The 12863-nt window shown below is 38.2% G+C and overlaps 1 protein-coding gene across 3 annotated transcripts in view; it reads left to right on the top strand.

Moving 5' to 3' along the window:
- BRCA2 (BRCA2 DNA repair associated) overlaps positions 1-12863 on the top strand; it is a 61702-nt gene that overhangs the window by 28760 nt on the left and 20079 nt on the right. For all 3 annotated transcript variants that reach the window (XM_019652337.1, XM_019652338.1, XM_019652339.1), the window contains exons 13-19: positions 846-1279; positions 1726-1907; positions 4166-4353; positions 6726-6896; positions 7399-7753; positions 10811-10966; positions 11069-11213. In XM_019652337.1, coding sequence (XP_019507882.1) covers positions 846-1279; positions 1726-1907; positions 4166-4353; positions 6726-6896; positions 7399-7753; positions 10811-10966; positions 11069-11213 — 1631 coding nt within the window. The remainder of the gene's footprint in view (positions 1-845; positions 1280-1725; positions 1908-4165; positions 4354-6725; positions 6897-7398; positions 7754-10810; positions 10967-11068; positions 11214-12863) is intronic.

Raw genomic sequence — 12863 nt, 5'->3', positions numbered from 1 at the left:
TCAACAGTTTGAGCTCTGAGCAACAGCGGTTCGATTCCTGGCCCGAGCTGAGCTGCCAACAGGTGGCAGGATGGCTCAGCTAAAAAAGAAGAAAATAAAAAGTTAGCTGTCACAGCTGTCAGAGGTCTAGTAGAATGAGTGTACACATAAAGCGATATGTTTTTGGTATTTGCGAGGTTATTAGCAACTTGATTAAGAATACTTTCTATAGAATAGTAGAAGAAATGAGAGTTCAGTGAATGAGGGAGTGAAAATAGCTAGTTAAATTACCTACTTAGAAAGGTTGGCCATGAAGGGTAGGTAACTGTGAGTCTTAGCTTGAAGGGGAGATAAGACTGAGGAAAAAGTGTTTCAAGGGTGGGCATGGCTTTCTGGTTAAATGAAAAGAGCATTAAAAAAAGGTGGTAGAAAGAGAAAGGAAATAGGTTGAATAATAATTGACAGAAAGGGGTTCCTTTCTGAAAAGACTGAGTTATTAGCTGGGGTCAGAAGTACATACAGGTGAAGGGGTTAGCCATGAGACATGGACAGACAGCCTTCTCTGGTAGATGAGGTGAGTACAGAGATGGAACGGGAGGAGACAGACACAGAGGGTCTGTGAGTGACAGTCTCCTCTGTTATGGTAAAGTCAAAACCTGGACTCAGCGTGTGACAACTAGTGGTAGACTTGAAAAGTGTGGCATTGTTTTGGATGGCAACTATGATGACACATGAAACAGTAATCAGAATAGGATGTCCATGTAGCAAATGAGGGCCTCCAAAAAAAAATGCATATTATATAACATCTATATATGTGTACATTTACTGGTAAATAATCAAACTTAAATGTTTTCTCCCCATTGTAGCACAACTAAGGAGCGGCAAGAAATACAGACTCCAAATTTTACTGCACCTGGTCAAGGATTTCTGTCAAAATCTCATTTTTATGAACACCTGAATTTGGAAAAATCCTCAAGCAATTTATCAGTTTTGGGGCAGCCATTTTATAAGGTTCCTTTCACAAGAAATGAAAAAAGAAGGCACTCAATTACTACAGGCAAACCGATTAAAGTCTTCGTCCCACCTTTTAAAACTAAATCACATTTTCACAGAGATAAACAGTGTGTTAGCAGCAATACTAATTTGGAGGAAAACAAACAAAAACAAAAAAACATAGATGAACACGACTCTTCTGTTAGTGAAAATAGCATGAATGACAGTGAAATTCATCAGCCTAACAAAGATAACTCCAATCAGGCAGTAACTGTCATCTCCACAAAGTGTGAGGAAGAGCCTTCAGGTATTCTGTGAAAATTTATGTTGATTTTTTTTGCCTTTCAGTTAGGTATTTCTCATATTAAATAATGCCTCGAGGATTTTCCCCCTTTTGTGGTGATTAATAATTTTAAAACTTTCTTTAATGCTTCAGATTTTTCTAAGTCCAAAGATTAGGTTTAAATTATTCTAATGTTATCTTTCAAACGTAACTACTTATAAACTTTCTTGTTTAAAAGAAACCAGGATTGCTGTTACTGGAACATATTTTTTATCAGACTACTAATTTTCTTCCAAATTCACAATAAAAATAATAGATCTATTTCTGTTCTTTACAAGTTGAAACTTTTTTCATCCCTGATTATTTAAAATTAGAGCAAATTGATAGATGTGACTTTATGAAACAAAGGTGGTGCTTTTTAAATTTTATATTCAGTATTATTTTTTGCTAATTATTTAATTCCTTAATAGATTTAATTACAAATCTTCAGAATGCCAGAGATGCACAGGATGTGCGGATTAAAAAGAAACACAGGCAACGTATTTTTCCACAGGCAGGCAGCCTGTATCTTGCAAAAACATCCACTATGCCTCGAATCTCTCTGAAAGTCGCAGTCAAAGGCCAAGCTCCCTCTGCATGTTCTCATAAACAGGTACGCTTTTGTCTGCAACGCTAACAGCCTCTACAGTAAAGTGTAACTTTGTTATTAACTAGTATCTCCAAGCTGCTCTGTTTGAAGAAGCAGCAAATTAAAGCAGAAATGATGGATGCGTGAAATCATCATGTTTCCCATTCATCCCTCAGTGGCAGCCCCCTCCTCCTCTGCTGCCTTATCCTACCAAACTGATCTGTGCTTCAGAACTACGATTTCTCTTCCCCTTCAAAACGAATTCATTTTATTGCTATAAGTTCTCTCTGCTAGGTGTTACAGGAAAGTACTGTATTTCTCCATGTATAAGACGCTCCCATGTATAAGACGCACCTTAATTTTGGGGCCTGAAATTGGAAAAAGAAAGTATTACATTAATTTATTGAACTCAAGTTTTATTAACTTCCTTTTCATCAGCAATTCTTCTTGCCTCATGCTGAACCATCTTTGTGGACACAGGAATTCCAATTGCCCTTTGCTCTTCAATCCATATCTTCAATTCCCTCTCTAAATCTAGCCATTTTGCTGACTTGCCTCTCATGGCCTTCTGCCGTGGCGTTTTCCGTAGGGTTTCTTCTTCCCGTAGCCAGTCTCGGATTGTTTACTCAGTTGGAGGAGGACCAAACTTACATTCAGCAGCAAAATTTCCATTCACTTTTGCAAACTGGATCACTTTTAACTTGAATTCAGCACTGTACAAAAATATTTTCTGAGACAATTCTGGGCAGAACGTGGCAAAACGTAACCTACCGTAATATACCGGTTACAAGTGCAAAACAATGAGCGCAAAGAAAACAAGCGCGAAAAAGAGGGAAATGCAAGTTTAAAAAATCTACAACCACTGTATAAGACGCACCCAGTTTTTAGACCCCAAATTTTTCGAAAAAGGGTGTGTCTTATACATGGGGAAATGCAGTGTAATCTCATCAAATTTAAAGTGTGACTAACTCATAGCCCTGAACCCACGAAGAGCTATGTGTGTTTTTAAACGAGGATTCTGATTAAGCCAGCGTTATCTAGGTAGTATTTTAGGCACTGGAGAGGTGAAAATAATATTGGTAATATTAATAGGTGACATTTATTGAGTATTTCCTATAAACTAGACATCTTCTAAGCTCTGTACCTGCTGGTTATATCTCTTTTAATCTTCACAAGCACCCTTAAAGAAAGGCACCATTATTTTGTCCATCATTTTACAGATGAGAGGACTGAAGCACAGCGAAGGTTAAGTAACTGCCCCAAAGTCACTTAACTAGTAAGTAGAAGAGCCACATCCAAAGCAAGGAGTCTGACTCCAGAGTCCAGTCTGAACAAAAGAAGAGAACTGTAGGGCCGGCCGAGTGGCTCAGTTGGTTAAGAGCTCGCTCAACAGTTTGAGCTCTGAGCAACAGCGGTTCGAGTCCAGCCCGAGCTGAGCAGCCACTGAGCTGCCAACAGGTAGCAGGATGGCTCAGCTAAAAAAAACAAAAAAAAAAACAAAACAAAGAAGAGAACTGTGGGGTCAGACATGCTGGGGTGAAAGCAAGCACCTTAAAAGTAGGCCAGGCCTGTGCAGAAATCTGACCTCCTGAGGCCAGCTTTCCTGAAATACTTAAATTTTTCATTGTTCTTTCCCCTTTAAATGTTTGAACTTGAGGTTTTGTAAAACATAAATTACTGTTTTAGCCCCAATGTGACTTCCTATGGCAGATATAGCAGGAGATGTATACACAAGGGGAATGAAAAAGGTGTAGCAGACCCTTGAATGAATGGGTCATTTATATACAGTAAGATGTTTAGCTTCTAGTAAGTAAGAAATATTTTACAGTGAATATTTTAATACTTAACACATTAAGCGCCATGTCAGTCACCGGTAACTGACACTATACTTTCTGTTCGGACTGCGTCAGTCACCGGTGACTGACAATATACAATTTAAAAAATCATATTCTTCTATTAGGAAAACTAATTTCATTTGAATCGCTTTCACATGTTCTACTGACATTGTCACTGTTACGGGTAAAGAAATTTTTTAAACTGCACTGGAACATGAACCACAGACAACTGACTGAAGAGAAAACACATCGGTGTTTCGGTGAAATCGGATATCGTGGGCTAAACTGAAAGGAAGACAAAACAGGCTTGGCACTTAACGTGTTAAATGAAAAATGTTCGGTACATTCAGTTTTGGTTTGTTACAATCATTTGTATTCGATGAAACATGCTCTTGTTTGCTTTTGTTTTTCATTCATTATCCAATTTTTCTGATTTATTTTGTGCAGCTATATATGTATGGCGTTTCTAAACACTGTGTAAAAATTAACAGCAAAAATGCAGAGTCTTTTCAGTTTCACGTTCAGGATTATTTTGGTAAGGAAAGTTTACGGGCTGGAAAGGGAATACAGTTTGCTGACGGTGGATGGCTCATACCCTCCAATGATGGAAAGGCTGGAAAAGAAGAATTTTATAGGTACTCTATGCAATAAGAGATTTTGTGTTTTTATATATTCCGTCATCCCTCTCTTCCTCACAAGTCCCCCGTTTTTCTCTTTCTTTCTCTCTTGAACTTAAAAAGTTGGGAAGGAATCAAATTTTTATACATTGAATCATTTTGAGTTGATTATGGTCCAATTGACATTCTGTTGAAATCTTTTAAGACATGAATTATGTTTCATCTTAGGATTTAATAAATTGGTTTTCTGAAATTAGGGCATTTTTCTTATGGACTTACAAAATAAAAACTGATTTTGTTATGTTTTTGGACTATTTTCAAACAGGAATGTTATTTACATCTTGCATTTGTCTCATATAGCAAATATCTGCTGTCAGTTCTAATAGAAAAACTATGGTAAACAGTGGTATTATTTCCATGTGTGAAGTAGACTGCACTGTGTAGAGGGTAAGAGTATTACCCTGTAGTCAGGTGGGCATGGTGTATAACATTTGAGTGTTGACACTCACATTGTTTTTTTTATCATCTATCAAACATTATTGAGTACCTGCCATGTGCCAGATACTATTCTGAGTACTAGGGGTGACAAACCAAGAAAATCTACCCTACAAAGGCATACATTCTAGTGCAAGTATCTGGAGTGAGGAAAGAAAATTTTAAAGAAAAATAAATTGTATTAGAATGTGATAAATACTATGAAGATAAAGCTGGAAAGGGTGTAGGGAGAGTTGAGTGGGAAGAGGCACAAGTTATTTTAATGAGTCATTAATCAGGAGGCTCCCCTGAGCCTGTGGCCTTTGATCAGAGGGCGTGAACACAGGACCATCTGGGGACAGCATCCTGGGCTTTGGGGGGCCGTGCTTATTTGGGGAACAGGAGGAAGGTTAGGGTAGCTGAAGTAGACTGAGCAGATGTAGAGAGGTAGGGCCTTACAGACCTTTGCAAGAACTCCAGCTTTTATTCTGAGTGATCCTTTTTACTCCGAGTAAACCCTCAGAATGTGTAAAGCAGAGGGTGACCTGATTTGACTTATTTTTTAAAGGACTCTGGCTACTTGTTGAGATTAGATGGTGGGGAGGGGCAGGGATGGGAGCAGAGATACCGCTTCGAAAGCTATGGCAGTAACCCAGGTGAGGGGGAGTTGCTTAGGCCAAGGAGGTGCAGTCAAGTTGGTGAAAAGCAGTTGAATTCTGGGTATATTTTGAATATGGCACCTTCAGCATTTGCTCAAAGATTGGACAAGGAGTGTGAGGAAAAAGGAAAGTAAAAAAGTCTTCTAAGATTTTGGCATTAGCAGCTGGAAGGATAGTTACTGTGTCCTGAGAGTTAAGAAGACCAAGGATGGAAGGGAAATTGGGAGTTCAGTTGGGGACATTCGAAGTTCGAGATATTAGTAGACATGCAGTAGAGATGTTGAGTAGGAAGTTACATATACAAGTCAAGTTCATAGTAAAGCCTAGGCCAAAGCAATCATTGTGAGAGTTGTCAGCATATAGATGGAATTTAAAACCATGAAAAAGAGCCTGACAAAGAGGAACCCAAAAGTTAGAAATAAAGCCAAAGAGTGGGTGTGGCACAAGCCAAGTGAAGGTGGCACTTCCGGGGATAGAGAGGAACCGGCTGTGTCGATGCTGCTAACAGGCACAGTAAGATGAGGGCTGCAAAGAGACAGCTGAGGTTAGTGAAAGTAATTCAGGAGATCAGTGGGCAAAAGCCTGATCACAGGCAGCAGGGGAAGAAGGGCACTGGAGGGAGAACATGGGCATTCTTTCAGGCATTGCCCAAAAAAGAAGCAGAGAAAAGGGCAGTATGTGAAGAAGGAAGTGGGATCAAGGGTGTTAGTTTTGCTGTGTTCATTTGTTTTGTTTGTTTGAAGGTCTAAAAACTATTTTTATCCAGTAGAGGGGAATAAAATCGATGATGCAGAGAAAGAAGAGGCATCTCCTAGATTGATGTCCTTGACTGGACAAGGAGGGGTGGGAGCTCGTGTACACATGGCAAGAGAAGGCGCAGTGGAAGGGGCATGTGCTGGTGGGCTCGTGTGTACGAGTGCAGAGGCTTGTGGAAGTGCCTTCTGTTCCTCATGCTGAGAGTGGGAATAGGATGGAAAGTGGAGCTTGAGATCTGAGCAGAGGGAAGCACCAGCACTAGGGAAGTTCTTAGGTGATTTCTAAAAACAATCTCTTTAAAAAGTTGAAATAATTGTACTAACTAATATGTTAAGTGAGTTTTTATTAGTATATTTTGTTACATATCAAATCATTTTCTAAAATTATTTCTAAAACTTATTGAATGCTCTTGTATAGCATAATTTTTGCAAAGAATAGTCATGGTTATTGAAGTTAATATTATTTGGTTTTTATTATATTATTCTACCTTTCTTTGTTCAGGGCTCTGTGTGACACCCCAGGTGTGGATCCAAAGCTTATTTCTAGAGTTTGGGTCTATAATCACTACAGATGGATTATATGGAAGCTGGCAGCTATGGAATTTGCCTTCCCTGAGCAATTTGCTAATAGATGCCTAAATCCAGAAAGGGTGCTTCTTCAACTAAAATACAGGCAAGTTTAAAGCATTACGTTATGGATCATATTCTGCACTATGGTTCAGGCTTCCCTGCAGTCTTTGACTTCTGTGTCACAGAGGCACACAAGCCAGCTGTCGGTGGCAGTCGCCATCCCACACTGCTGTTCAGTTGTATTGAGTAGTTCTCTTGTCATCCCCCAGCCCCCACTTAAGAGAAATCACACATTCACACACCTCTGGTCTCCCTCCTCCCCCACCCCCTCTTTAACCTCTTGGGCATATGAAAAGAATAGGAATTACTAATTTGATCCACTATTCAGAAATTGCTAATACAGCATTTTGGGGGGTTTTAATATTTAATTCATTTTTAACACTAATAAAAGGTAATGTTTTGCTAGCTACCAAATTTTAAATTCTCTTCTGTCTCAGTATTTCTTCAGTAAAGGTATTACATTTTTATTTTCAGTTACTTGGTGACTTTTTTCTTCAACGAAATTGTATACTCATAGTTCCTAAAGCATGCGTTTTTCTTTTTAGATATGATATAGAAATTGATAGAAGCAGAAGATCAGCTATAAAAAAGATAATGGAAAGGGATGACACAGCTGCAAAAACACTCGTTCTCTGTGTTTCCGAAATAATTCCACCAAGCACAAATGGACCTGAAACTTCTAGCAGTAAGACTAGCGGTTTGGAGACCAACAGAGCGGTTGCCGTGGAACTGACAGATGGCTGGTACGCCGTGAAGGCCCAGCTGGACCCTCCCCTCTCAGCCCTCCTACAGGACGGCCGGCTAGCCGTTGGTCAGAAGGTCATCATTCATGGAGCAGAGCTGGTGGGCTCTCCTGACGCCTGCCCACCTCTGGAAGCCCCAGAATCTCTCATGTTAAAGGTAAGTTAAAGTAATGCACACTCTTGGAAAAAAATCAATCACTGACTTAAATTCTGGAGCTGGTACATTTAAATTTTTTAATTTACCGACGACTGTTAAGGATGCACCATTTCTTGGAAATGACCTAATAACCCTAGTACAAGTGACAGATTCCTCAGAACATCGTACCTCATCGTTAAGCGGCACATGACTGTATAAGGCTTATGACCCCCGCAAAAAAGGCAGCCACTGATGCGGCCAGCCTGAGGCTACTTATGCTTCCCAAAGAGAGTCACACCAAACCTGTTCCTTTTCTCCTCCAGTTTAGACATTAACTGTTAGCTTCCTGCTATGAAAGAGGAGTGAAGTCTGTATTCAATGTTTACGTTATAATGAATGTGAAAAATATTTTTTGCAACTCAGCATATACTATGCTATGATTAAATTTCCTTTCTTCACAGCTTACTGCTTTCCCTGAGGTTATTGTTTTTCTTTGTTTTTTTAATTTTCTGTGTCCTTACCACCAACTCATTCCCATAGAGGAGCTATATAAAACTCAGTATGTTAAAATACCTTTATCAGTTCCATTTCTTTTTCTTGGAGATCCCTTGGACCTCTCCATATTCTTGCTTTATTCTGAAGTGGTTATTTTCTACATATGCTGCACAGTTATTTTGGAAATTGTTCTCACGGCTTTCTGTGTTAGAAGCCCTATTTTCTGGATTTCATATCTTTCTAGATTTATGCCTTTGTTTTAAGGACACACAACTCAGAAGCTTCTTGAGAAAGGCAGCATGTAGCTTTTTTTGATTATATTATAAGGTTGGCCGAATATAAAGTTTGAGATTGATATTATTCTTTTAGAATTTTGAAGTCATTTCCTCTATTATTTTCTTCTAGTGAAGCTTCTGCTAAGTTCAATATTATTCTTATTCCCAGTCTTTTACTGTGAGATCTGTTTCCAAGAAGTGTTAAATATCATTTGTCTCCAGTATTCTGAAATTTCATAATAATGCACTTTGGTGTCAGTCTTTGTTTTAAATCATTGTCCTGGGTACACAGTGACAATCAATCTATAAACTTATGTCCTTCACTGAGTTCTGGGACATTTTTTTTTTTTTTGGTTGAGCCATCCTGCCACCTGTTGGCAGCTCAGCGGCAGCCCAGCTCGGGCTGGGAATCAAACTGGCAACCGTGTTGCTCAGAGCTTGCACTCTTGAGGGAGCTCTTAACCAACGGAGCCACTCTGCCGGCCCATCTGGGACATTTTTTCGAAGTAGTTCTTTGATAATTTCTTCCCTTCTATTTTTTTCCCCTCTTCATTTTTCTTTTATTTTTTTTTTTAATTCCTGATATTTGGGCACTAGGCCTCTGAGATTGATCCTGTAATTTTCTTGTCTTTTTTCCCTCCTATCTTCCCTTTTTTTTTTTTTTGTCTTTTTCCCCCCTACTCTCTAGTTCTTAATCTTACCTTCTAATTCTTAAAGTGAATTTGTGCCTATTGGCATAATTTTCAATTTCCAGAGACCTTTATTATCCCCTAAATGTTTTTTTATGACATCAATTTCTTATTTCATAGATACAGTATCTTCTCATCTTTCTGAGGCTGATTAGTATTTTGTTTTATTTTAGTTTTTTTCTGCTCCCTGCATTTTTTTCCCCTATGAGAGCCTCTCTTTTTGTTTGTTTTGGTGTCTCGGGTTAGAGATTTTCCCTCACTGGTGGTTATTAGCTGTTCTTTCCTCTTCACAAGTGGGGTACTGATGAGCTGATTAGAAGCTCTGTGTGAGGTGGGGCTTGTCAACTTGTAGGGTAAGATGGGGATTTGATTTTTTCTTTTTTATTAGGAGACCCTCAAATACCAGTGACTGTTTTGAGAGCTGAGCAGAGTAAGAAAACTAACAGGGACTCCTTTTCAGCATAAGGGTTTTCATTTCATTTTTTGTTTTCAATACAGCATCTCACCCCACGCTAGCTGCCTCTGCCTGGTGTTGCAGAGTCTGGGATGTGTATAGTTCAGCCTCTCCAGAAAGTAAACTCTCCTGGGTTCTTTTTGGTATGAGGGATGGATAGTCACCTGATTGCTTGGGATAGGAGAGGAAATCTGAGGTCTTAATTATCTTCATACAAAATCTCCACCATTTCTCCTATGTTCAGCCGCACCTCATGCTCCTAACCTACAAATGTACCTGTTGCCTCCAGTGTCTGGGTGATTTTCTTAAAGTTTTTTGTTTCATATTGGCTCCATACAAGAAGTTTGCTAGCTGACTAAGCTTGGGTCAGTTATGTAATTTCCCTTGTACTTCAGTTTTGTCACTTGTAAAATGGGAACAAGTTGGGTTGTTGTGAAGATTAAATGTTAATGTATGTAAAGCACTGACACTGTGCCAGGCACCATAGTAAGTGCTCTGTGAATGTTTGCTGTTTTTATTAACTGTAATCATGCTCCAACTGCTTTGTTATTTACCATTTGTGCAACAAATTTTTAGCTTCCAAAATTTTGGTGATATCTCATCTGTTGTCCTCTCCAGTTCTCTTTGTCCTTGTAGGTTTTTTGAGGGAGCCTAGATAAATAAGTATATTTTAATTCATTATGTTTAAATTAAAGTCTTATTTATTTTCTAATACAGGCAGACCTTGGAGATATTATGGGTTCGAGGCCAAACCACCATAAATAAAGCAAAAGTCACAATAAAGCGAGTCACATAAATTTTTGGTTTCCCAGAACATATGAAAGTTATTTTACATTATACTGTAGTCTGTTAAGTGTCCAACAGCATTATGTCTAAAAACGATATACATACCTTAATTAAAAATACAGTAAAACCTTGGATTGCGAGTAGCTTGGTTTGTGGGTGTTCCACAAGACGAACAAACATTTCTAATACATTTTAACGTGGTAAACGAGCGATGTCTTGCAATACGAGTAGTTTGTTCCCAGAACGAATTATGCTCGCAAACCAAGGTATTACTGTATTTTCAAAGCAGCCCTAAAAGAATGAAAAGGTTACAAAATGTGAAATACAATGGGTTGTATTTACTTCACTTATAAACCGATGTATTCCTTAATTTGTCCAGATTTCTGCTAACAGTACCCGGCCTGCTTGCTGGTATGCCAAACTGGGATTCTTTCCGGACCCTCGACCGTTTCCTCTTCCCTTGTCATCACTTTTCAGTGATGGAGGAAATGTTGGCTGTGTTGACGTAATTATTCAAAGAGTATATCCTATACAGGTATGATATGTCCTTGAAACTTACTCTCTAGTTCTCTCTTTTGAGACAATTAGTTTGAATGATTCCTCCTTACCATATTTTCTGTTTGATGATTTATTACAGTGGATGGAGAAAACTTCATCTGGACTATACATATTTCGCAATGAAAGAGAAGAAGAAAAGGAAGCAGCAAAATATGCGGAAGCTCAACAAAAGAGACTAGAAGACTTATTCACTAAAATTCAAGCAGAATTTGAAGAGCATGAAGGTAAAATGTACATTACAAGTTTTTTTATACAAAAACAAGGTTTTTTAATTAGAAGCTTTGGAGGTGTCTAGTTTAGCTTTTGTAATTGTGTGAATTGTCTCTATTTTGAGTAGTAGATTTCTTTTTTCTAATTCTGAATCTGAATTGTTTCTGTTTTTCAAAATATTATTACATAAATATGCATTGTAAGCATTGTAAGCATTGACTTGACCCCAAATTATTACATCTTTATTCAACACACTGAGCTTTTAGATACTGTAATTGTCTTAGGCAATTACATAGCCATAACACTTTGCAGAAGTACATTCCCTCTTAAGCATCAGTACTGTAGTATCTTTTTTTTGGTATTTATAGTATTTATAGTATCTTATTTTGGTATTGGAGAAAGAATAGCAGTATGGGAAAGAACTATCAAATTATTTTCCCCTAGACAAGTACTATATGAATCACTTATATGTCGATTATAAAAAAAGACAAACTCGTAAAAAATAGAGGAAAACGGTGGTTACCAGGGCATGGGGTGGGGAGATAAGATTGATGTTGTTTAAGATACAAACTTGCAATGAGTAGTAAATAAGCCATAGAGATCAAATGCGCAGTATAGTGAATATATAGAGGGTGCCAAAATAATATATACACATTTTGAGAAAGGAAAAAACTGTATTAATATATACTGATAACAAAAGATGAGTACAAGTCACGTTTGACTTCTGCAATTACAAGAGGTGCCCAAAGTGGTTACCATCAGCGTCCAGACACTTCGGATTACGGCGAACATTGGTAGACTTCTGTGGTGAGCCTGTAAACTGTTCCAACACCATAGCAGGAGAAGCAGGACATGTTGCTGTGCGTGGCCTCCCGGATCTTCCCTTGTGCACATCACACACAGTACCATGTGTGTAATTATCACGAATGCATGCAGTTGTTAGTCGTGTTGGAGGTTCTGTTGCATACTCATGCCTCCATTGTCATACTTGCACCGCATTCTCAAATTTCAAATACCACTTCAAAATGGTCTTGCGCACCTCGATTAACAAGCATGCTTCTGCCATTTCCTTTGACTGTCCTGTCGCATGGTGACGCTAGCATTCATTTGATGAACGCCATCTTTTGAGCGAATGTCATACTACACATTTTTACCATAACTCAATTCAACTTTGAAAAATCATACATAGATAACATCTCTTAAAATGTGTATACGTTTCTTTGGCACCCCTGGTAGACAATATTGCACTATAATTATGTACATTCATAAATATCAATACAACAATCATATTACAATATATAAATATCAAAATAACATGTTGAACACCTTAAATCTAAAATGCTACATGTCAAATATAGTCCAAAAAAAAAAAAACACTCAAAATTATTTTCACCTAGACCATTTGTCGTTCCCTTTCTTCAGTGTCCTCATCTACATTATATAACTTCTGCAATTTTTACTGCTGTAGTTGTTGAGTTTTATGTTATTATACTTGAAACTAAAACTTGTTTTCCCTGTGGCATCAATTTTTTTTTTTTAAGATTTTTATTGGGGAATTGGGGGAGGGGAACAATGTTGGGGAATCGGGGAAGGGGAACAGACAAGTTGCTATCCTTTTGTTCTTCAGTCTAGTTGTGGAGGATGTTGCTTCACTGGCCCATGTT

This window comes from Hipposideros armiger, unplaced genomic scaffold (genome assembly GCF_001890085.2).
Source record: "Hipposideros armiger isolate ML-2016 unplaced genomic scaffold, ASM189008v1 scaffold_178, whole genome shotgun sequence".
Classification (NCBI taxonomy): Eukaryota; Metazoa; Chordata; class Mammalia; order Chiroptera; family Hipposideridae; genus Hipposideros; species Hipposideros armiger.
Note: the sequence above shows the minus strand (reverse complement) of the source record. Positions and strands in the feature narration are given on the sequence as shown.